This window comes from Calonectris borealis, chromosome 3 (assembly GCF_964195595.1).
Source record: "Calonectris borealis chromosome 3, bCalBor7.hap1.2, whole genome shotgun sequence".
NCBI classification, from domain to species: domain Eukaryota; kingdom Metazoa; phylum Chordata; class Aves; order Procellariiformes; family Procellariidae; genus Calonectris; species Calonectris borealis.
In genome coordinates, this window is record NC_134314.1 from 95518868 (window position 1) to 95543604 (window position 24737).

General features: G+C 34.7%; 1 protein-coding gene across 1 annotated transcript in view; it reads right to left on the reverse strand.

Annotated features, from left to right (window-relative positions):
• The window catches only part of KIF6 (kinesin family member 6), a 179318-nt gene that overhangs the window by 91381 nt on the left and 63200 nt on the right, over positions 1 to 24737 (reverse strand). The window contains exons 11-13 of the mRNA XM_075147924.1: positions 8783 to 8888; positions 7785 to 7926; positions 5484 to 5696 (exon numbers count right to left, since the gene is read on the reverse strand). Coding sequence (XP_075004025.1) covers positions 5484 to 5696; positions 7785 to 7926; positions 8783 to 8888 — 461 coding nt within the window. The remainder of the gene's footprint in view (positions 1 to 5483; positions 5697 to 7784; positions 7927 to 8782; positions 8889 to 24737) is intronic.

The window sequence follows — 24737 nt, forward strand, 5'->3', positions numbered from 1 at the left end:
GTTTCTTCTTGCCAGCTGTCCTCTTTGAATTTCAAGCTGAAGATTCTCTCTCCTTTCAGTTAAAAACACCCTCACAAATTGCATAAAAAACAATATACAGAAATGTAAGTCATGAATATGCAAAAGTTATACATGATAGTCTAGGATGAGGCATGTTCTTCTTTACTAACAAAAACATAAGCACTTCTAGAACCTACTGACACCAAGAAATCTTTTTATTTGAAAAATTCAATTAGAAAAAAAAGAAAACATGCAACAAAAATCTGTCTACTGTTACTGGAAGTTGTTTTACTGGGTTTTGAAACTAACAATTTGCAAGAATACTGTTATTTATTGTCATAATAACCAGCTCAGATGATGTAAGGAAAGATAACTGCAATGCTTAAGTTAACCCGTTTCAATTAATTACTATAAAAACTCCCTTATTTACACAATCCATGCTAAGTGATCAATATAATTTGCATTGTTTGAATTGCTGTTTCTATAAAGATTTAAGCACATACTTAAATCCTATGGTATTCCTTATATGGATAATGTGAAACATACCTTTAAAATCCTGTAAAATCAGATTCTAGGAATGGTTTCAGGTGGTTCTGAAAATTTAGTATGCAGAAGAATACATTTTCCAAAATATTAACAATAAATATTGCCTGTACTGCCGTATCTTTTAAAACTCACTCTTCTGAAATCTAATGATTCGAATATTTAATGTCATCTTTTAAGGTGCATGATTCAGTATTTATAACTTTTGGGGTTGACAATATAAGTTTCTCGAATTTCTTTAATAGCCATATTAATTGAAGAGTGCAAGACAATACTAGAAATAGTTATGAGTCCTGACGAGGTCTATGCTAATTCCTAACTCTTGAGAAAAGCATTTCATATGTTTGTAATAGTCCCTATCAAACTTCTTTCCTATTATTTCACAAGCCTCCCCAGTTAGTTGACAATTTCATCACTGCAGTAGGCCTATAGCTGTCAAAAACTTACCATGATGAGAAAGCTTTTCAAATCCATACAGGAATTTGAAGGTTAAAAGGAAAACTTTAAGTCAGAATAGGTATTTGGTGGATATCAGAGTATTAAAATTACATATTTGCAAATAACTTATTTTGCTATGTAGGTTGACCATTACACTTTTCAGCAGATGATGTTCTTTACAGACATTTTTATTCATTCTTAGGTAGAACAAACGGGATTAAAAAAGTCCGAAGCATACAAATGTGTCCAGGTCTGAGTCCAATAGGAAAGAGAGCTATATCCTAGCCATCAGCAGACAGAACTGAGTGTTTTTGACTGTCAAGGAATGTACCAATGTATTTTTGCACTGTCATAGCTTTATAATAAAATAGTAATAACCACTTGAGGTTTTATGGTACTTTGCAGCTAAGAATGTCAAAACAATAACTTGCCTACAAAGAAAGTGGAATGCTGTATATGGATACAGTCGCCTTCTTCACGTGATATCGATCTGTAATTTATTAGTTTGATTATTTTTTTTTTATCATGGCATAGACTGCTTGTCCTAGCTTTCTTTTTACTGACTTTGACTCTCAGAACTTTTTTTTTTTTTCTTGAGCCCTCTGGCCTTATTCTAACTATTACTGCATGTTCTTAAATACTTGTTTTATTTTTCCTAAGTTTTGGGTCATTATCCATTCTTTAATATTTTATATATTATTTGAAGATCTCAAATGTAATTTTAAAGACTACAGGAAACGTCTAATACTTCTAAAAAAAATTATTTAAGTTTCATGAAAATTCTTCTCCTGTAGCAAAACTTTACATCTGATATGATGGTTTTATGTATACTAAGTATAAGTACACAGTGAGACCTTTTTCAACATTTTCTGATGAACTGTCTGCATATGTTTACAAGTGTTATATAGTGAATTCTTCTCAAACATGTCCCTTGGTACCATGGAGAATCAAACTGTGAGAACCCTACAAGCTGATTTGAAAAATATATAATCTCCAGACTACAAAACTTTTTAATATAAATGTTAGTTACAATATGAAGACAAATATTGAAGCGTGTTACTTTCAGAACTTTAAGAAACAAAACAAAAGAAAGAAAAAATACAGTTATTTATATATTGGGGAGAAAATACTGTCCTTTTCAGAGATGCAAAGGTACGAAAGAGCCTGGACACTCAGTTATATTCTTGCAAAGACAATTGGTCTCCTGAGGTTACGTTTAAGACATACTGGCAGGGCTGTATGTGTTCTATTATTAACAGTGTTTCTACCACTTTTTTACATCTGCCATTCTGAGTATTCCCTAAGCACAATAACACAAGCATTTTAAGAAATAATGTTTTAAGGAATTATTATAACAGCTATACATTACAGAAGACTGTAAGTCCAAATGCCTCCAACGTTACTGGACTAGACTTGTAGCAGAATGTCAGGCCACTCTAAAGGAACACTGACATATAGGGCCACCTAAAATAGTCCAAAAATAACTTTTTATTTCTCTGTAGCCCTCAAGCAATATGACTGAAAAGTTTAAAAATAAATTAACTATAAGTGAACCTGAGGGAGGACTTTCACGTTCACACTTAGCATCTTGGTTATTGAGGAATTCATCATTTTCATGTCCACATGGAAAGACAGAGAATATCAGAACCTGACCCAAAACTGATTGAAAAGAGGACTGGAAAGAAGGGAATAGGTTTCAGCTACTTTCAGTATGAGAAAATCTTATACTGTGCAATCCAATCATATAAAAAAAGTCTCATCTCAAAACATACTACCTTCTCATCCCAGACAGATGTCCATTTAAAACTCATTATCCGAACATGAGGGAATAAATTACATTTACTTTTACTTATTGATGGACCAAAGACAATATTTCATCATTGTCGCAGATTCCCTGTGCCAGCCATCTGTCCAAAATAATTCTTTTTTTAATGAACAGTATTTGATATGCTCACTTATTAAATTTTACAAAACAAAGAGCTCAATTAGAATAAAGTATGAATAACAATACACTGGCTTTAATAAAAGAGATAAAAACCTTTTATCAGTTACCTACGGACTGATAGTACTCATCTGCTGATGAAGGCATGGCACATGGTAAAATGGTGTTGAGTGTGTTAGCTATCCTAAATGAATGCATTATTTATGAACTCAGCTCTAACTTGTTTACAAACTATGTGAATTATTAAACCACTTGAGAAAAAATTAGAATACATATTTTTTTAAATACATCAATGTAAGATTTTTTAATTTATTCACACTTACTAAAGTCTTGCTCCAGAAAGGTACTATTTCACTAAAGCTACTCGCATGTACAAAAATGGAGCTATTTGTCATTTCTGGAACTAAGGTCTCAGTTCACTTAATCACATTCTTTTTTTTAAACAATAGAAATAATCACCGTGGTTTATTAAAAACGCTAAAAAAAGTCCAGATATCTAAAGTATATAATATAAAAAAGAAAATCTTAAAGATAATCACAAAAGGTTTTGTGTTTACAATCTGGTGTCAGAGCTAGAAGCATAAATAATGAAATTTCATTTTATTTGAATATAAGATTTCTCTCCTAGGCTGGAATATTTAAAAAAAAAAAAAAAGTGTTTATTGGTGTTTAAGGATACTGTGTAATTAATAATGCCTGCACAAAAATTCTCTTAGTATCTGCAGTTCCGGTTTAGATTTCTTTTTTGTTAAAATTCAGTATTTTGTCCCGCAGGGGTCCGTATTGGGACCAGTACTGTTTAATATCTTCATTAGTAACATAGACAGTGGGATCGAGTGCACCCTCAGCAAGTTTGCAGACGACACCAAGCTGAGTGGTACGGTCGACATGCTGAGGGATGGGATGCCATCCAGAGGGACCTGGGCAAGCTCGAGAAGTGGGCCTGGGTGAACCTCATGAGGTTCAACAAGGCCAAGTGCAAGGTCCTGCACCTGGGTCGGGGCAATCCCTGGTATCAATACAGGATGGGGGATGAAGAGATTGAGAGCAGCCCTGCCGAGAAGGACTTGGAGGGACTGGTGGATGAAAACCTGGACATGAGCCGACAATCATAGAATCATAGAATCATAGAATCATTAAGGTTGGAAAAGACCTCTAAGATCGTGTCCAACTGTCAACCCAACACACCATGCCCACTACACCATGTCCCTAAGCGCCTCATCTACACATCTTTTAAATACTTCCAGGGATGGTGACTCAACCACTTCCCTGGGCAGACTGTTCCAAGGCCTGACCACTCTTTCAGTAAAGAAATTTTTCCTCATGTCCAGTCTAAACCTTCCCTGGCGCAACTTGAGGCCATTTCCTCTTGTCCTATCGCTAGTTACTTGGGAGAAGAGACCAACACCCACCTCGCTACAACCTCCTTTCAGGTAGTTGTAGAGCGCGATGAGGTCTCGCCTCAGCCTCCTCTTCTCCAGACTAAACAGTCCCAGTTCCCTCAGCCGCTCCTCATAAGACTTGTGCTCCAGGCCCTTCACCAGCTTCGTTGCCCTTCTCTGGACACGCTCCAGCACCTCAATGTCCTCCTTGCAGTGAGGGGCCCAGAACTGAACACAGGATTCGAGGTGCGGCCTCACTAGTGCTGAGTACAGGGGCACGATCACCTCCCTAGTCCTGCTGGCCACACTATTTCTGATACAGGCCAGGATGCTGTTGGCCTTCTTAGCCATCTGAGCACTCACAGTGCACTCAATGTGCACTCACAGCCCGGAAGGTCAACCGTATCCTGGGCTGCATCAAAAGAAGCGTGGCCAGCAGGTTGAGGGAGGTGATTCTGCCTCTCCGCTCTGCTCTGCTCTGATGAGACCCCACCTGGAGTGCTGCGTCCAGCTCTGGAGCCCTCAGCACAAGAAAAACATGGACTTGTTGGAGCAGGTCCAGAGGAGGGCCACAAAAATGATCAGGGGGATGGAACACCTCTCCTATGAAGAAAGGCTGAGAGATTTGAAGTTGTTCTGCCTGGAGGGGAGAAGGCTTCGGGGAGACTTTATTGCAGCCTTTCAGTACTTAAAGGGGGCTTATAAGAAAGATGGGGACATTTTAGCAGGGTCTATTGCAACAGGGCAAGGGGGAATGGTTTTAAACTAAAAGAGGGTAGATTTAGCCTAGATATAAGGAAGAAATTGCTTACAGTGAGGTTGGTGAAACACTGGAACAGGTTGCCCAGAGAGGCGGTAGATGCCCCATCCCTGGAAACATTCAAGGTCAGGTTGGATGGGGCTCTGAGCAACCTGATCTAGTTGAAGATGTCCTTGCCCATGGCAGGGGGGTTGGACTAGATGACCTTTAAAGGTCTCATCCAACTCAAACTATTCTATGATTCTATGATTCTTTTTTCAAATCTTATTCCTCGTATTTGTGGATACAGAATTAGCACAATACAACTGATATTGAAAATAAAACTTTCCTGTTCTGGTACACATTTGAATGATATGTTGTAAATCATATTGTAATAATGTAATAATCCAATAATGTTCACTTAATTAATTACACTAACCTGTTTGTCTGGAAAGAAAAGGTAGTCTGTGAACTGAAGAGTTAAAATCTTTTGCCTCTTTCAGACTAAAACAGCTAGATGGGTTCCGTCTTTCTTCTAAGTTTATAGAAAGAGACTGCTCCAAGACTGCAGAAGCAGCAGAGGCTGCATTAAGCTGGAAAAGAGCATCTTGTGCTTTCTTTTTTTCTTTTTTTAGCATATTTACCAGAATATCTGCAAGATAAATTAAGGAAATCATTAAGTACCTCTTTTCTATAAAGCAACAATCACCTTTGTTTATCCCTAAGTCTTTTTTTTTCCAAGTGGAACAATTCACATTATGGAAGCCTATATGTGAATGTGAATTTGGAGTTGGGCATATTCTTTAAAATTATAGTTGTCCACCTTAGTTTTTCCAAACAGCAGATTCATTTTTACTAAACAGTAACGAATTCACACATTGACCACAATTCTTGATCCCATTCAATCAATGCCTGATAAAAGCATTTACAGACAAACAGGAAGGAAAACTCCAGTATCTTATTGCCATTGTGTGACACTCCCTTTTTTATTTTTTAAATTTTGTAATAAGCAAAATTTCCAAACAAAAGAAAAAACTCCTTAAATTACAGGTAGCCTGGCAAGTGCATCACATCTGTAAGCTTTTCACAATAAGAAGGTTTACTAAAATGCAGAACAGGTCTTTAGGAAATTTCTTCCAATAACACTGTGTATTTACTGGAAGTATATTTGGTATAAATACATTTTGCCTAACAGCTTATAGAGGGCTTACAATGAAAATCCTATGTGCATTCAGCCAAAAACACAGGAGTCCCTGGATATGCTATTCATTTTAATCCTAATTAATCTTCTAAATGAACAGCAGAAAATCTTAGTCTTTGAGGAATATTATCAACTGGACTTCACAATTCAGTTGTTATGATTGCTCTTAGCTACCATAAGCAAGAAGGACCTCATAGTTTATTGACTAAACAGCTTCCATACTTCTCACCACTTCATCACATTAGACATGTTATTAATTTTCTAATTATGATGTACAGTCACTTAGCAGCTGCAGACTCTGTAAATCAGTTTTGTGATCAAAATCTTAATTTTTATATTCCTCCTGTATAACTCTAACATGGATTTACACAAGTTTCTTCCTTGTCCTCGTGTAAACAAAGCTGTATATATCTATCAAGCACAAGTGCATTTGATAGAGTTGTTTTGCTTTTTTTCATTATCAATGTCATACTAATGAAATAATTTATTTCAGGAAGAAATGTTTCTGGAAATCCAGATCTTAAAATTGACATGAAAACTGAAGAATATTTTAAAAGGAATGATAAGTCAGTGTTATAGCTAAATTTATTTGGAAGTGCACCTTGGAAAATCAACATCTTATCTTCTGTGACAGAGCAGAAATAGAGAAGCTTTCCTGCCACCTCAATTCAGACTGGTAGCATGCTACATATAAAATGCCATTCTCTTTTTATATATAAAATTGATCTGGAATTGTTGAGCACAAAGAATGCAACTGAGTTTGCTTTTCACTAGTAACTGTGAAAGGATCTGTTACCTATAAACTCAAAACCGGAACAAAACCATTTTTTCAGTTCTCTGCCATATTTAGATTTTACCCACCAAGTAGCCACAAAGTTAGGGACACAGTGATGCTGCGGTCTGCCCACAGTTCTGTCAACCTGCTAAAAATAACTCCCACCCATCGTGCAACAGTGCAGCTACTCATGTGTTTCCTGTGAGGCAGTGAAATGGACAAAACATGTCTGACCAGTTTAGTATTTATATATGCAAAAAGCTTTAGCTTTAATTTAAATTTTAAAGTTGCATGTAAAGAGTACAAGTTTTATATTTATTCTAAAGGCAAATAGCCCAATAGTCCCCAAAGTAGCACTTCATTTGGCTAAAAATAACACTTACAGGAAATTCTATTCTTTGTAAGGTAATAAATTGGTCTTTATATAGCATCAGAGTTTCCCATTCTAAAAAATGGTTTAATTTGCTTGAGGAGAGTGTTTTAGGCGTGGCCTGATCCACGGTATTTGGATCTTGGCTGGACCATTCTAAAGCTAAGTGGTGCTTGGATCCAGAATTTTGGTTTGGGTCACAACTGAAATAGAAGCAGGTGCAAAGCAGGAGTCCTGCCACATAAACGTTGGGAACTGAGTAATTGCTTTAACACAGTGGGGTAAGTAGAGAGAATTTCCTTCCATACAGCTAACGCTATCTCACACACACAAAAACCATTGTAGCCAGATCAGCTCAAACCCAAATATTATTTTTTTTCCTCACAAAGGATACTGATTTCATTGTCTCTTTGCTGCAGAAGTTCTTTCAGTTTTTTCAATTCTTCTTCTCCTACTTCTTTGTTAGTGTCTTGCTCTTCAGAGGTGTGTTGTGAGAGCAGTTTTTTATCAGAAATCCTTGAATGATTCATTAGTTGCTATTAGGAGAAACAAAAAAGCACACTCTTAGCTTTACCTCCAGCTATGTATTTATTCTACTCTGAGACTGTCTAGCTATGGTAGAAAAGGTAAGGCCTTTCTAGACTCTTGACAGAACAAAATCATGCCACCAGTTGACTGTCAAGTTATATGCGTTGTGTCAAGTATGGGACAAGTTGTATTTGTTGATCTTCACTACCAAGTGTACAATTTACTTTACTCTTTCTACACATAAATTCCAGTGTTCTCTAGAATCACAGAGGTTTCAGTATTAACAATATAACTAAAACCTAATTATTTAAAGACAATAAATTAAAACCAGGAATGTATACATTATTATATTGGAAAACTATATCCCAAAATACAGAAAAGTATATATTACCTTCTATTGTTTTCCCTATTAACTTCACTTGTTCTTCCTAGTTTGCTTGATGATTTAGAAGGGCTTACAACACCATCAGGAGAGTTAGTGTAACAGATTCAGGGATATGGTGGTTTTACTCTTTATTTTATCTCTTTCAACATAGTTTGTCTAAAATAAAGCCTCCATAGTGCTGGGAATACAGATGAATACATCTATCCATATACAAATAACTTGTCTGTGTTGATTCCAATAACTTCCAGTGCTTTCTTACAATTTACTGCATGCTGCATGCTGAGATTCCACAAAATGTTGCTGAATTTTTGCAATTAAATTCCAAATTTCTATCAATCCTCCGTGCACTTTGCAGTTCAATTGTTTTACCCTTTTCCAATGCCTCTCAACTGCATTGCATTTCTTTTGGCACTTTTCAACAACGTCTTCAAGTTATTTTCAGCACCAGCTGGACTTTCATCTATGTTTAAAAGAAATACCTTCACATGAATGAAGCAATACTTGATCTTGCGCATGTCAGCACCAATATCCAGAGTGCTATCAGGATCATTATCTTCGAGAAATGTTTCAATTAACTCATCTAACCTGAAAATACATAGCATTTTTAAGGGAAAAAAATAATCACAAAGCAGACAACTCTGTAAAGTAATGTGTCAAATACAATAAAAGATTTACCAAGATGACTGATATTAGTAGGCTGTTTTCCTTCAAGATCCATGCAATTGCAATGTACTTTTGTTCCTGATACTAAAACCTGGATTTTGTACTGGAGATTCTACAACTCCATATCAGAACATACTTACAAATGCTAAGGAATAGTTCTAGAACTAAAATAATCTGAGAAGTAACCTTTTCTTTTTCTCATTTATTTTATAATCTTTATAAACTTTCACCATCTCATAATTGAAAAGATCTAAAGCCTGTCCTCTCAGAAGACTAGATTTTTAGAGGCTTTGGGCATAGGATTTTTTAATATATATGATTATTTGTGCAAAAGAAAAATCTACTTCCTTTTCTATTACAAGAGTCAGCAGATAGTCAGCATAGCTTTCATACATAAAATTACCTGTTCCAATCACCAAGATAAGGAACCTATCTTTTGATGCAGATATTTGTAGATTTCTCAAAGACCTACTGCTCTTCTGATCAATGAAATGTAGTTAGTATTTTATTCTCTTGCAATTTGTTCTTATTTAACAAACATTTGACAACATCTTCCTTAGGGAAGAGCCATTCTGATTTCAGTAATTCAGTCTTCATAAGAAAATCTGCCACACAGAAGCATCCACTTGCTTTTTCAAAACCAAATTAAAATACTCAGACTGGAAACCTACACAGGCATAATATACCATGCCTCTGGGCTGGATGTCAGAGCTATATGGATAGAGTCAGATTTCCTCTTGTACGCTCTCACCAGCTGTCCAGTTCTTGCATTCCAGGATGCATGGCAGATCATCCTCAAAAAAAAGGGCAGAAGATTTCTAAACCAAAATTAGCTCTTAGCCCACTTACTAAGGTACGTTTCTGGAAAATAGCAAGTGCAAGTTCGAACTCCATCAACTGGTTTTAGATTAAAGACTTCCTGGTTCCTGACAAATGCTGTTACCATTAACTTTGTAGGCAAATGGTGGGCAACAATGAGAGCCATATGCCCTGTAAAGTGTAATTCTATGATTTTAAATGTTTATTTAGGTTATTATACTCAGAAGATGAACCTAGGTTCTGAACCTAAGTGAGCCAAGGTGTCTAAGTATCTACCTGCATCAAGTGCCAACTGCCAGAGAATGGCAGCAGTTCAGAACCAGCTCTGTGCCTAGTGTTTCTTTTGGACTAGTTTCGTTCAGCTCCTCGTGTAATATGCAAGCCTTCTGAATGTTACTTAATAGTCATTTATCCTTTTCATTTACAGGATTGGGAATCTTATTGCCATTTGATTATCTGAATCACTTTGCTGTAACCACATACCAAAATTTTAGGCATTATAATATTACAATATCTAAAGTTGACCCTAAAGTAGGTGGCTGGGATATTGCCCTGCTTTTGAAAACTTCTCTTACTGAGATTCCTCACATTACTATACTATAGTAACAATTCCCTGCTGGAGGGTGAAACAATGAGATGTGCAACAAACAGGAAAGAAAGAAATCATTATTTTCAGGAGATAAATATCTGAAAATTAGGACCTGTAAGACTGGAATGAAAATTGGAAAACATAACAGATAGGTTTGGTTATTTATCTCCTCCAGAGTTCACCATGGCAAAGTGTCAATTCTCAAGACAGGAGAAAAAGGAGAGAAAAGAAGAGAGCAACCCTCAATTAGTTTCAGATCAACTGTGCTTTCCCATTTTCATTATTTCAATTAAAGAACAAGAGACAAATATGTTGTCTATACCATTCATCATATGTGCAAAATTCACAGCTTTGGAATTTATAGAACACTCCTTGAAGTCAATGTGAGCTGTACATGTGGACGGCTTAAAGGAGAGGGTATTTAAAGAGAAATATTAGTTACAGAAGCATTACTGGCATTGACTTGCTTCTCAAGTTAAGAGACTACAAAAATTACTGGGTAAAAGAGACCAAAATTTTACTTATTGCTACCTGATTTTTTTCGCATGAAGAGTCCAACAGAACAGAGGCCAGTAGTACAAGAGGTTATTCATACTCTCTGCAGACACACTAAGCACAATGAGCAGGAGAATTAATCCTTCATACATGGAGGTAGGCATTTGTGTAAGCAATGGGAAAAGAGAGGCATTTATACTGTTAATGAGAATGCTATAGTGATTACACAGACAGAGAAAGTCAGTATTTGTTACTATTCTAAGCACCTTATTGACTTCAGTAAGAGTAAACAAGTAAAAAATATTTTTCATAACTAAATTGTCTAGACTGACTGTATGAAGTCATCTATAAAAAGGGGCCTTTAATCTTGAACTAGAAATTAGAAAGGAGATATTTTAACCTTATTAAGATAATCTGTTTGCCAGGGATTTACCCATACTCAGATTACCACAGATTTAGGCTATAGGAATCAATCAGAAAAATTACACTAACTTGCACCATTACCATTACCAGAATAACACTGCAGAAAGTTAAACTATTTCAAGAGAAACAAAAAGAATATATAATTATTGTAAGATAATGCTCTATTTTTGAAAATAATTATTATTTGCCAGTCAAGACTCAAGGTTAATTTGTCAAGAGTAACAAACTAGACAAACTGTAATTATAGGTATGAGCTGCTGTTTCCTCTCTCTTACATTATCTTTAATGTGTTTGGCATTCTTGAAAAAACAAACCAGCCCAATTCATTTTTGTGCCCCAAGGACTACATAGAAGCCAAAACAGATCAGAGTACCAGAAGACTGAGTCAAGTCTGAAATAGCAGAATGTAAATCAGACGTTATAAACCAATTCAGCCTCTTTGCCAATTCTAGGAAACAGCAGAATCTTCAGTGTATTTTTAGATACATTTTTAAAATTTCATCTTTAAGAATTAGAACAAGAACAGACCAACCTAGTCTAAACACTATGGACAAAAACGAAAGACAAAGAAAAAAAAGAAAAGCAACAATGAAAACCTTCATGAATACCAGCAAAAGAAATCACTGCATCCCTCACATTTTTTTAGCTTTCCATGTAAAAATTACCAGAACTCTTTCTAAAATAAACACACAGTCTGACAACACTCTGGATATTCTGGGAGTTCTTCCAGTATATTAAAGTATTAAACAGAAGTAAAAAATAAACTGACAATGTGATACAGATGCAACTTGAAGTTTCTCTTCTTAATGAATAGATCTTAGTTATCGGAACCTTTTTTTTTTTTCCTAAGTGATTTATCAGCTCAAGGATTGTGAAAACAGTTGAAACATTCTCCTATGAATTTATACAATAGCAAGATTTGCAGTTTTACAAATGAAAAAACCCAATGCTGCTTTCAATTCATTTCCAGAGATGTTCACAAAATAAATCAAGGAGACAATAAAGAATCACAGCAGGAGGGAAAAAACAGGACAGAGGATAAGAGGAAAAAAAACGAAAACAGACTGTATATTTTCTTGTTCCTAACATGTATTAGACAAGGCAGATCTGCTTGCTAGGTGACTCGGAAACAAAGGACAATATCATTCTACAAGATTAATTTCCTTTTCCTTCTCATATTCCTGACTGAAACAGTGTATTATATTTACCTCTATAAATATTCATTAAGATAAAATTAAATATATGGAATATATGAAAACTAGAGTACAGAATTATATAAAATAGGGCTGTAAAAGATTTAAGAAATTCGTATAGGGCATCTACAGTTTCAACTCTGACACATTGTTTCTAGTCAAAACATCATACACAGGCTGTAGTCATCCTCCTATTAAAAGACACAGAGCGAGAAAACCCTTTTTGTAAGTGAAGGAGAGCGAAAGTGTCTTTTGGTTTTGTCGTGGTTTAATCTGGCAGGCAGCCAAATACTACGCAGCCGCTCACTCACTCCCCCTGCCCCCCCCAGTGGGACTGGGAGAGAATCAGAAGGGTAAGAGTGAGAAAAACTCGTGGGTTGAGAAAAAGACAATTTAATAGAACAGAAAGGGGAAAATAATAATAATAAATAATGATAGAATATACGAAATGAGTGATGCACAATGCAATTGCTCACCACCCGCGCTGACCGATAACCAAGTAGCAATCGGTACTTCCTGGATCACGCCTACCATTCATATACTGAGCATGACGTCACATGGTATGGAATACTCCATTAGCCAGCTGGGCTGGCTGTCCTGATTATGTTCCCTCCCATCTTGTGTACCTAGCTCAGTCAGTAGGCACGGGAGCTGTCCTTGGACTAGGAGGGCACTTAACAACAACTGAAAACATCAGTGTGTTATCAACATTCTCCTCATACTAAATCCAAAACACAGCACTAGGAAGAAATTTAACCCTATTCCAGCCGAAACCGGGACAGGTTTTCATTCAGTTACCTTCAAGAGATGGATAATACTTTTCTCCTTAGCAATAATAATATTTTCTGAGATAGTCCTCTAATCTCTGATTCTTCATTCTCCACCAGCGGAATGCATATTAAACAGTTTTTCTTCCAACCAAAGACTGTTGCAAGAATATACGTCAGCAAGAATCAAACCAGAAAAACACATAAAACAGCCCAGCACTGAACAAAGTTGGGCCTAGATGTCCAAGAGGAACAAGAAACCCATAGAGAACAAGAAATCCAGAGAAATCCCTAGCAAATCTTGCTTTAGTTGCCTACTCAGAGGCATGCATATGGGGCAAAGCAAAGGTAATAGGAAATCATGAGGTAAAATAACAACGTCCTTTTTCGTAAGGACTTTTTTCACCTCAGTCGTAGTAGAATAACTAAAAAAGTATAGGAAACAATATATTTTTGGTCAGCTCTTGTGGCTCAGCCCTGAGACCATATACCTAGACCTCTCTTAGATAGTCACTACATTCTATTTCCTGGAAAAGTTGCTAACTATCGTTTCTTTTCAAAAAGACCTGAGCAATCAATCCTTACATTTACTGATGACCACCTTCTGCTATTATGCCAAGCATAATGGTTAATATTTGCATGCTCTCTCAAAATAGAAATTAGGAAATAAAGCTGCCCAAGGAAATAAAGCTGCCCAAGGAAATAAAGCTGCCCAAGGAAGGCAGTTTTGAAAAAGAATTTGCAAAAGGAATGAGCATGCTTGGCACAGAACACATATTTGAAAAATTTCTAAGTTTGTGACCGAACTTTTCTTCTCCCAGGACATCCCAGGCTGAACGTTAATTTCCCCACTATTCTCATTGCCAAAAGTCAATGGGAAAATAATTTAGAAAAATCAAAGGTGTTCATATACATAGGTTCTACGACACTCAAGGTAACCCATAAAGGTAATGCATAAAGTGGAGGGGAGGTAACTCATAAAGTAGAGGGGAGAAAGAAGCCTAACTCACTTTTGTTAAAGCTTTCGATGAAAAACAGATAGGATCAAGCAGAAAAAAATAAATCAACCAAGAAACATACAAAAAACCCCTTCCACAGTATTTATGAACACTGTTGCATGCAGTATGAGATTTATTTTTTCTTTCTTGACTTTATTTATAAAGACTAGCACTACAGCAGTGCTGGACTTCCATTGTTCTTATGAGAGAGATGGATTGCAGAAGAAAAGTTCCTGTTTTGGTATTCTATTATTATCAACTTACAAAATGAGTTTATTACAAGCCCTTTGTAAGACATCCATCAGTAGCAAAAAGAATAATCCCTCAACTAAAATTAAAATTAAAGATAATCAACCTGAAGACCTAGTAATGAAATAACAACAAAAAGCCTAGTAACAGATACCTCTCACTTACTGGAGCAGAAACCTGAATAAAGAGACGGTGTCTATACTATCGTCTGAAGATCAACACCAGGAATTCTATTTCATGCTGGAGAGACCTTTATAAAAAATACTTAGCCCCCAGTCTTCTCACTGCTCAGCTTAGAAAGTCAAAGTGCACTCAGCTTGATGGGAAAAAGCAATGATGAAAACTGTTTAATTAACTGAAATTCAATGGAAACCTAATTATGGGGTTAGTCACAAACACAGAATTGAAAATTACTGAATTGCTTACAAGCCACACTTAATTGCTTCAGTAGAAATACGCAACATGTATCTGTATTTCAGAATTTGATACTCTTTTAATGTAAGATGGTCAATTTAAGTTATTTAAATTTGAGATGTTTTTATTATACTGGTAAGTTACACCAGAAAAGGCTACATTAATCTGAAATAGAAGTACCTAGCCACAAGATACTTGCACTGAAAGTACTAAACTAACATAAAAAAACCCTAAAATTATATTTTAGAAATGCTAAAATCTCTATTTCTGTGTAGAAACAAATATTAAACTAAGAGTCTTTTATTTGTTGTAGGTAATAACATCAGAAAGCCAGCTGCTGCATTCTTCATTAGTTTTAGCTTACTAAAGCTCTCAATAATGTTTCCATGCAGAATTTGTGCTAATCAAATCTGGAGCATGGATAATCATAGCTAATTTCACATGACAGGAAAAAATATTTAAAATCAGTGTCAGATGAAGATGTGTCTTCTAATTTCTGGAGATCCAAAATTATTCCCTTTTTTTCCTTTTCTCTTGTATGTTGTTAGGTAAAGGAAGTTATAGACCATTAAATATTTATTATTTAATGTTATTACAGTAGATGAAGCCTAAAAAGGGGATTTTTCATAAGTTTCCATTCTTCCTTTTAGGACTGCAAGGTTCTGCCCTAAGAACAGCAGGCCTAATTTATACTAATATGAGCAAGGGTGTGCTGAAGCCTATTGCCAGAACCCTGCTGTATCAGAAAGAATAGTTTTCCCAACAGAAACTCCCCGAAGGAGGAAAAATATGAAAGTATCAAACAAAGACCCATTTTCTGTGAAAAACAGCAGTAAACAAAGAATAGGGTTTTCTTTCTCAGTGCTCATCAGAAGAAAAAAAAACAGAAAAATGAGTAAAAACTTCCACACACACAAAAAAATCATTTTCTAAGTCAATGAGAAGGGAACAGTGTCACATTATTTATGAGATTAATTTAAAAATCATTTTGATAGTGGTCTTATACATATTAACATAGTACAAAAAGAAAGGTATTACAGTGCTGATCCACGTGAGTTTGAATCATGATACCAGACTCTGAATGAAAACACAAGCTGTGTCAAGCATAAGCCTGTTCTTATGCTGATGCTGGGAAGTGGGAAGAAAACTCACAGAAAAGAAGTCATAAACAGTTGGGATGGAAATGTGTTAAACTAACAGTGCTCTCTGGTTAATGACTGTGAATCAGTCCTAAATTCTTGGTCTAGCATTTCCCTCTTTATAGTTTTTTTTGCAAATAGTGTAAACACACGCTGTACTGCAGCTCACAGACAGCTTTTACTTTATCAACTTTATTTCTTTTCTGTTACTTTCCACCTTTCAGGAATCCTTTTTTTAATGAAGCCTGCTTACCATTTAGACCACACATAAATCACAGAGCTTTGTATCCACATTACTTTAGATTCCATGCAATTTTTCTGATAGCCCGACTCCAGAATAATTAGAGTACTGTGCTACTTCAGTTTTATCCGTTCATTAAATAACAGACTTCCATCTTTTTTAAAAAAATCCACTCCTGAATCAGTCATATGTTTGCATGAACCAGAATGCAAATTACACAGCTGAAATGCATCAGAAAAGCACTCCTAGCCAACTGAGAGTATGTTTTTAAAGTTTAGAGCTCTCAATAGCATGCAGGATGCATGGTCTCAAAACACAGATTTGGAAGGACTCATTTTGACCTTGCTTTATGTGCCATGATTCATTTCTGGGAGAGCTTGCCTTTTAACCCCTGATCACTGACACTGTATATTATGTATCAAAATTAAGTTTGCTTAAAGAACAATTAATTTTGTGTGTCAACTGTGAACTCTGTGACAAGCAAAATAGAAATCCAAGTTTATGAAAAATAGGCTGCAAACAAAGAAGCTACTGCAATGTTTGAAGTAATCGGAGAGGTTGCTTCAATTAAAGAAGTTTGCTTACCTAGACTTGCAATAGCTTTCCTATTGGTAACATAATCCATATCAATTCTTTTCTTTATATATTCATTTTGAAAATTATCTTTAAGTTTAATAATGATGTCTATGTTATTAAAAAAAAGTAACTCCACATCTCCACATATTTTATGAATCTATCTAAACATGCATGATAGTTGAAGCAGAATTGCCATTATATTTAATAAGAGCTAACCACATAAGTTAGCTTCAAGTGTGCATCCGTATGGGAAGACCATGGAGATTCTAAGCAGCAAATTTTATCAATAATGCTATGGAAGACAGCAGAGAAAAGGGCAGGTATTTCCAGGCATTGTTGCTAATGGCATGACAAAGAAGATAAAGGACACACAACGCATCCGAGCTTGCCCTGAGAAAAGCTGTAATACATTACTGATGGGTAGTGGACATGACAGCAATTGCGTAAAACATAACTGACATATATAGAGGATAATGCTGTATTCTGTTTCCAGAAATAACTGCTTAACCTCTAATTTAACAAAAGCTGGTTAAGTCCTAAGTGAAATAATAATAATTAAGGAAACTAAATAGTGGAACGGGCTACCTAAGTGTTTGTACAGTTCCCTCAGTAGATATTTGTAGGAATAGTTTTATTAACATAGCTCTGGAATAGGCTTCATTGATTTGGTGCCGTCTTAGAGCAGGGAAGTAAGAGCAGTAAGTCCTTGAGTGTCTTCTGTTTCTACAGTCTGGAAGATTTTGACACTTTTTTTCACTTTAAATATCTACACAGTGGTCTAACAACTGAAAAAAATCTATTACAGGACAATAAAGACAAAGATCCCCTTTCTGCTACTGATTGCAATGGAATGAAAAAGTCTAAACATAATACACTTCATGCTGAAGCATTTACATGTGTATGTACGAGGAAAGTAGAGCAATAACAAAGTTGCATACTACAAATTCACTGTGAGGTTCAGTTTCATCCCGTAAACTGAAAATGCATTCTAAGCCAGCCTGTAAATAATGGTATGCAAATCTTTATTTTATCGCAGCCCTCCTCCCACATGATGTATTTAAAAAAAAACCAAACAAACAACTTGGGGGGTAATTTTCTATTATTTTCAATTTCTTGTTTTCATAGTTGATTATTCAAAGACAAAAAATAATCCATAAATGATCGGACTGTTTCATATAGCCAGGCAATAGAAAATTGAATAAGGAAATGTAAAGCCTAATACTGAATTTTTAAATCCATGGACATTTCACTTCCTTTGTTTGTACCTCAATTGGTGCACCCATGAAATAGGCAATTATACGAAGTTATTTAAGAGATTCATGGAATATTAGATTATGTGAACTATGTAGATACTCTAGAAATCATGCACAAGTCCAGAATTTTTAATCCAATTACCTTATATATATTGGGACCGATCTTGCAAGATGTTAATTTAAACTCCTTAAAAGCCTAACACAATGAGTTGGAAAGCCTCAGAAATACCATTGGAAATCAACTGAAAGCAAAGTACTACAAACCTAAATTCTTGAAAACAAGTGCTTTAGATTTTCAAAATTGTAATCTGAAGCTCTTAAAGATGATTTTGGAGCTTTCTATTATATATTAAAGTTTGGAAAACTTCTGGCCTTTGAGTCAGTATAATGAAGTGAATCCTATGATAATTACACAAGCAAATATTATGACCTTTAAACTTTCAATTCTCTCTTAAGTCTGCATAGAGAGCAATTCTCTTAAATGGTGAAAGTAGAGCTTGTGTGTAAGATTTGAATAATGTTATCAATACAGTAATGTTCCTGAAGAGGAAGTCATGATATCTCACAAAACAAAACAAAAAACAACGCAAAACCGAAGAGCCACAGACATAGTAAAAATTTTAAGTTCTCATATTTAAAAATGTAAAAAGAACAGATGAAAATAGAGAACACAGCAACATGGCCAATGATTTACATGTATGGAGATAAACTGACTTTCATAGATATTGAAATGGTGGCTGGTATTTATTGGTCTAATATGAACATGTTTGTTAGACCAAATGGTTCTTCCTAACTTTCTCTTCCTAATTATCTAATATTTTAATCTGGGGCCAAATGCTTATAAAATAACTGATATTAGAACTAAAGTACACTCTTCCCTATTGATAATGAGTAGAAACAAATAGATTTTTGAATACTGTGTGCATTTTGTTAATACTATAGGCAACAATTAGGATTTATATGCTGCCTCTTAACATAGCCAATAGGCTGGCATCCAAAGAGATTACGTAAATTCAAGCTGGCACAGAACATTTGGATTTTTTGTATCAAGTTCCGTTATCTGATAGTAAAAATTTTGAAAATAGGGCTTCTAATTTTGTAAAGCAATCAAACACACAGTATCATACAGACAGATGAATGATTACCATTAAACACACACACTGCACAGTAGAGAAGCATATACCTTCTCTTACAGATATAATCCACTTTTCTTTTTTTATTAGACATACGGGCAAAGCCATTTTTGCTACCTCCTTATGTGAGGAGATTCTTCTGAATTAGATGGCTACAATGTGGCAAAGAGATGTAAAGAGTTTCTACGCAGTTGAAAATCATTCATTCCAATGATGAAATGCACACAGATCTAAACCTTCGTATCAGTAAGTAAAGGGGAGATTTGTCATGGACTATAAAAAGATGAAGAGTGGCTTATACAGGAAAAAAAACGCCTACACGAATACTACACATGCAAAGTTTTTGCAGAGAAGAAATATGTCAAGTAGCTTGCAGAGTAGATGATTTCCTTCTTTAACAGCACTTTATAATTACAAACCAAAAGCACATACATAAAGAAATGCTACTCACTGCCAGCTAATATTTGTGGCCCTAACAGTAGTCATATTCTAATCACTAGAGTATATCTAAAAGCAGCAAGAGAAAACTAAGATTCACTTTATCAAAATTTGAAAAACATAACTATCTCTAAGGAGAAGGTAGCAAGAACTTGAAATGAAAAGAAAGAACGCAGGGCAAGCATAAAAACTACTCAAAGATGTCAAAAGGACTCATATGGATGAACACTGAGACATTCCTACAGTATAGAAGAGAGAGGTAGTTTTGAAAAAATTGTGTAAAGTGTCACTTACAGGTTAGTAAGTAGATGTAAAAGCTCAGAAGAAAAAGGTTTTCAAAAAGTGCTAAAAGATGCAAACGGGTATTAGTGGTACTTTCAGAGGCAACTCAGCTGACCAAGCATTCAACGAATTTCAGCGTGATTAAAAAGCTGCTATGATCAGACACTTTTGAACATATATAATTGGAAATTGGCTCCAAGATTTTTTCAAACATCTAAATAATCAAATTCAGCTATGCTCTCCTTTCTCCATACTACTCACTAATATGAGTTATACTATATTCCATTATCTTTCTTGAAACCATGTGATATTAGATGACTGGTATACTTTTGGACGTTAGAAAACTAGACATAGTATGCAGTCTCCTTTCCACCCCTGTCCCTCATGCTAAAACAAACTTGCTAATCTTTGAAAAGAACTTTAAATTATCTCACAATAGTTTCAATGTAAAAGGTGATCAGTTTATATAAGAATTTTTTTTTCTATTTCTTAGGTCAGTGAACTTACAACAAAATAGCAAGATCAAAGAAAAGTATTTACACTTACTTTAAGCATCCAGCTTAGGTACCTGCACTAGGAATCTGAACTTCCTGTGCTGTCACTAAAGATTTTATAACATGTAAGAGAAAAAATGCCCTCTAGAGAAAGACACTGATTTAATAGCATTCTAAATCAGGCTAGATGTTAATGTGAGACATTTTAAGACTACTTTATATTAAGGTAGCTTCTCTTCTCTTGACTATTGCCTACACAGCTTGTGTCAGTCAGTCTGCTAACTTCTATACAAATCCACCATCTGCAAAGCTGTGTTGACATAAGGCAAGGTAATATGCTTCTATTTTTTCCACCTTGCAACTGAAATTGAACACTGACATCAGCAAATAAGAACATTTGCTCTGCTTTGTAAATGAAACCATTTGTTCAACAGCTTAAGTATGAGTAACTGTTAAAGCTCTATATTGTACAACAGTGCAATATTGTTAATACAATGATAGCATACAGATGTCACAATGTTGAAACAGAAAAATGAAAGACAGAAAGAAGTAATGAGAAATCCAGGGCTTGAGTAAGATGAACAATGTATGACTGTTGAAGTAAAAAATAGAAGCGTCTGTAATAACATATGTATCTGAAAGAAATAAGGTAAAGTTATTAATAAATTAAAGTGCTAAGCCAGTACTTCCGGTCCTATTCCTAGAGAATTCCAACTGGCAAAAGCCCTGGAAGCGTGGGTGCTCTGGAACACAGGACCTTGATTTGAAATCCTGACTTTCTGGGCACACATTGTAAATTGCTAGTGAGCTCATTTATAACAACAACAAAAAAAAAGTCCCAAATGATTCAAACAAAAAGGACTCTCCCTTTTACTTTTGGCATGCTTCTCACAAAAAAAAAAAAAACCCAAACAAAAAAAAACCAAAACATTTGAATGCCATTTAATTCTATTCTAAAGCATGATACAGAAGCCTAAGAAAGTACAATTTCCTTTTATTTGGGATGTATGATGTTATTTTCTATATTTTTTTAAAAATAGTCCAAAGTGTTCCTTTTTTTTCCCCCCCTAAACAAGAAACTAATTCTCCAGCTCAAAGAAATATTTAGAGATCAGCCCTTTACAGCTGAGGAAGTAGATGGTAAGATCCAAAGCAAGCAATTCAGATTTTGGAAGCATTTTATGAAATATGTTCTGAACCACTTATGTAGTCTAGCTGAATTTTTTATGCTGTGCTTTTTAAATAAACAAAATGAGAGCAGCAGAATTCATGTATGTTTAACATTTATGAGAATAAAATAATAAAAGAAAAAATATGACATAGTAATGTAAATGTTTACCATTTAACACAGAATTATGAAGTAAGAATTCCAGACAGCTGTAGCTTTATTCACAGGACTGATAAATTGTGTTGTATTATAACTTAGCATTCACAAGAAAAGTCAAGAGCATTTGTTTTCCATTTTGTTTTAAACTTAATGAATGACAATGTGACATTGTAGTGGTTATGAGGAAAGCTTATTTGACAGACGTTTTTTTCCTTCCATTAAATGAATGATAAAAAAAAAAAATCCCTGAAGACACTTCTTTGATTTAAGTGAGAAAAAAACAATGAAGAATGAACTACAGCTTATTGACATACTAACTTAAAATATCTAGCAATTTTAACTGCATTGAGTAGCCCACTGATTTCATTTGGAATGCCCTGAAAGTAAACAAGTGGAATGAAGCTCATTATTGTAAGAAACATTTGGCATTTCTCAACTTAGTAAGTCAGGAAACATACAAAATATCATTTTAAAGTAATATTAATACTTATTTCCAGGGCAACCACTAACACTTATTTCTTGCAACATATGTAGAGAGCAAAAAACCTATGCATTACCATAACCATTTTATTAGACTAAAAAAATATTATTGGATCTACACATATACCACTAGACTCAGTTTCATTTTCACATCCATCTTCTACTGAAAAGTGCCTGAGATAAAGACTTGTGTAAAGGCAACAAAATAAATATGTACTTAGTGCATAGAGTTTTTCCATTGATATGTTTTGTACCTTTGATCATCTGTGTTCAGAATCAAAGAATAAATAAAAAAAATTGGCACAGAATATTTTCAGAAGATTAATTTTGCTCTGACCTCCCTTGAAATATGTATGATGAATCAGAATAAGAATTAAAACACATCCATTTTTGATGAGACTGTATTTAGTAACAATTCTCTTTACTAGTTAATTACCTTATTTGTAATAAAACAAATCACAGTAAGACTTTTGTAAAAGTTTAAGAATTTTGAAAAGAACTATGTGAACTTGGATTATTTATATATATATACACACATATACATGTCGAGATACAGTTTATTTAAGTTTAAACAGAAGATATCCTAACTAAGCAGAAATGTCTAAATACTATTTGAAATCCATAATGACCCTAATTATAATTTCCTCTCTGGGCATATTAAAAAAGCATCAATAATTAAAAAAAAAGATTATTCCATCTGGAATCTCCTACAGTACCACTCCCCTAAGAACCATTCTTGGGTAGTGACTCCAAATAAAGTGCAACACAGTATTTTGCATTATCACTTATACCATGTTTCTTTTCCTGTTCTGTCTGTCATAAAAATCTGATCCATATGTCTCCTGATAAGTAATATTATTTAGGTTTCATTATAGATGCAAAATGAGATGCAAACTGCAACATAGACTTTTTCCAGTAACAGTAAATCATGATTTTATCAGCCCTCATCCAGGTCAATACTTCTGTTTGGATTACGCACTTGTATATTTATTCTTTAATGTGAACAAACGCTCCAAATAACAAGTAGCTCCAAAGTCAGATGGCCAGTCTCAATAAACAGAATTGTTATAAAGATTTCCTGTGTTATGCATTGATAGACTCTAACTGGAGACAGAATACTTAGATGCTATCTGTTGATTTTCATAAATGCTCGGAATATTTATGGACAGGAGGCTCAGACAGATGGAAACCAGCATGGTGACAAATATTATCGCCATACGAAAGCGAGTACAAAATGTATATGTGTTCAAAACCACAGAAAGATATTTTCATTGAAGTAATGGCTTTTTATACTGTCATTTAATTATACTTTGATTTGGATGTTTAATCGACATCAGTTATTTACCTGTGAACACTCTGCTTGCAAGAACACGTACAAATGCAAAACTCATAAAACCTGACATTTGATATTTTCCCCCACTTGAACTGTTTAAAAAAAGATTGGCTTATCTTTCCACATTCCATTCAACTATAGCATATAGTATTAATAAGCCAGTCTGACTCATGTATATATCCAGTAGTATCTTCTGCTCTCTGCTTGAAACTATGCTACCCATAAAAAATCTGTATATCCAATTCTTTTTTCAATTTTAAGTCTATATTAAAAATAATGATCTTTGAAAAAGGCCATTATATGGCATTTATGACTGATGAGGTTAATTGTTTGAGGTCCTTCTTGTTTATTATTGATCCTCAGGAAAAGTATTATCTTTCAGTCAGCAGTACTTAAGTTTTGTTCTGTATTTTAATTGCAGAGCATTTGTTCCAAGAAAGAACTTGTTTCTGTGCTACATGAGCCTTAGTAAACATAAATAAATGATAAATTTAAAACCCTTAAAATTCTGTATTGTCCTAATATAGCTGAGGTCCTTCTGTGTCTTATTACACATAGAAACTCATTAAAGTCTCCTCCCTGCTTCTTTCTGGAGGAATGGGATGCAAAATTCCTTGCTATGATCTTAGAAGCAACCTTTTCTGACAATGATGTAACACACTATATATTGTGCTATATAGAGAAAAAGGAAAAACATACAACTGACACTTTTTAGTCACACAATTCTGAAACAAGACTTCCCAGATGTACGCTATAGTGCAACTGTATGCAGATGGTACATTCCTAGTTTTCCTTTGCATATTCATATTAAAAACTTTCATCAACTGTGAACCCATTCCCATTTATAAGACTGGTAGGAAAGTCAGGTAGGAAATGTTAGGAAGTAAGATTCATGGGTGTGGCCTAAAAAACCCAAATGATTTCCAAAAACCTTGTTTCCCTATACAAACTAAACAGCAAACAAGACCACAGCGGAAAATTAATGTGCCAGATTTTTACAATAATGTTAGGAAAGTACATCTTTAAATGAACATATAGATTATTTAAGTATATCTGAATAAAGTCACTGAGAGTCACTCATCTTCTGAAGGACTAGCTCTGTCAGGTTAAAAAGAAACTAGCTAATAA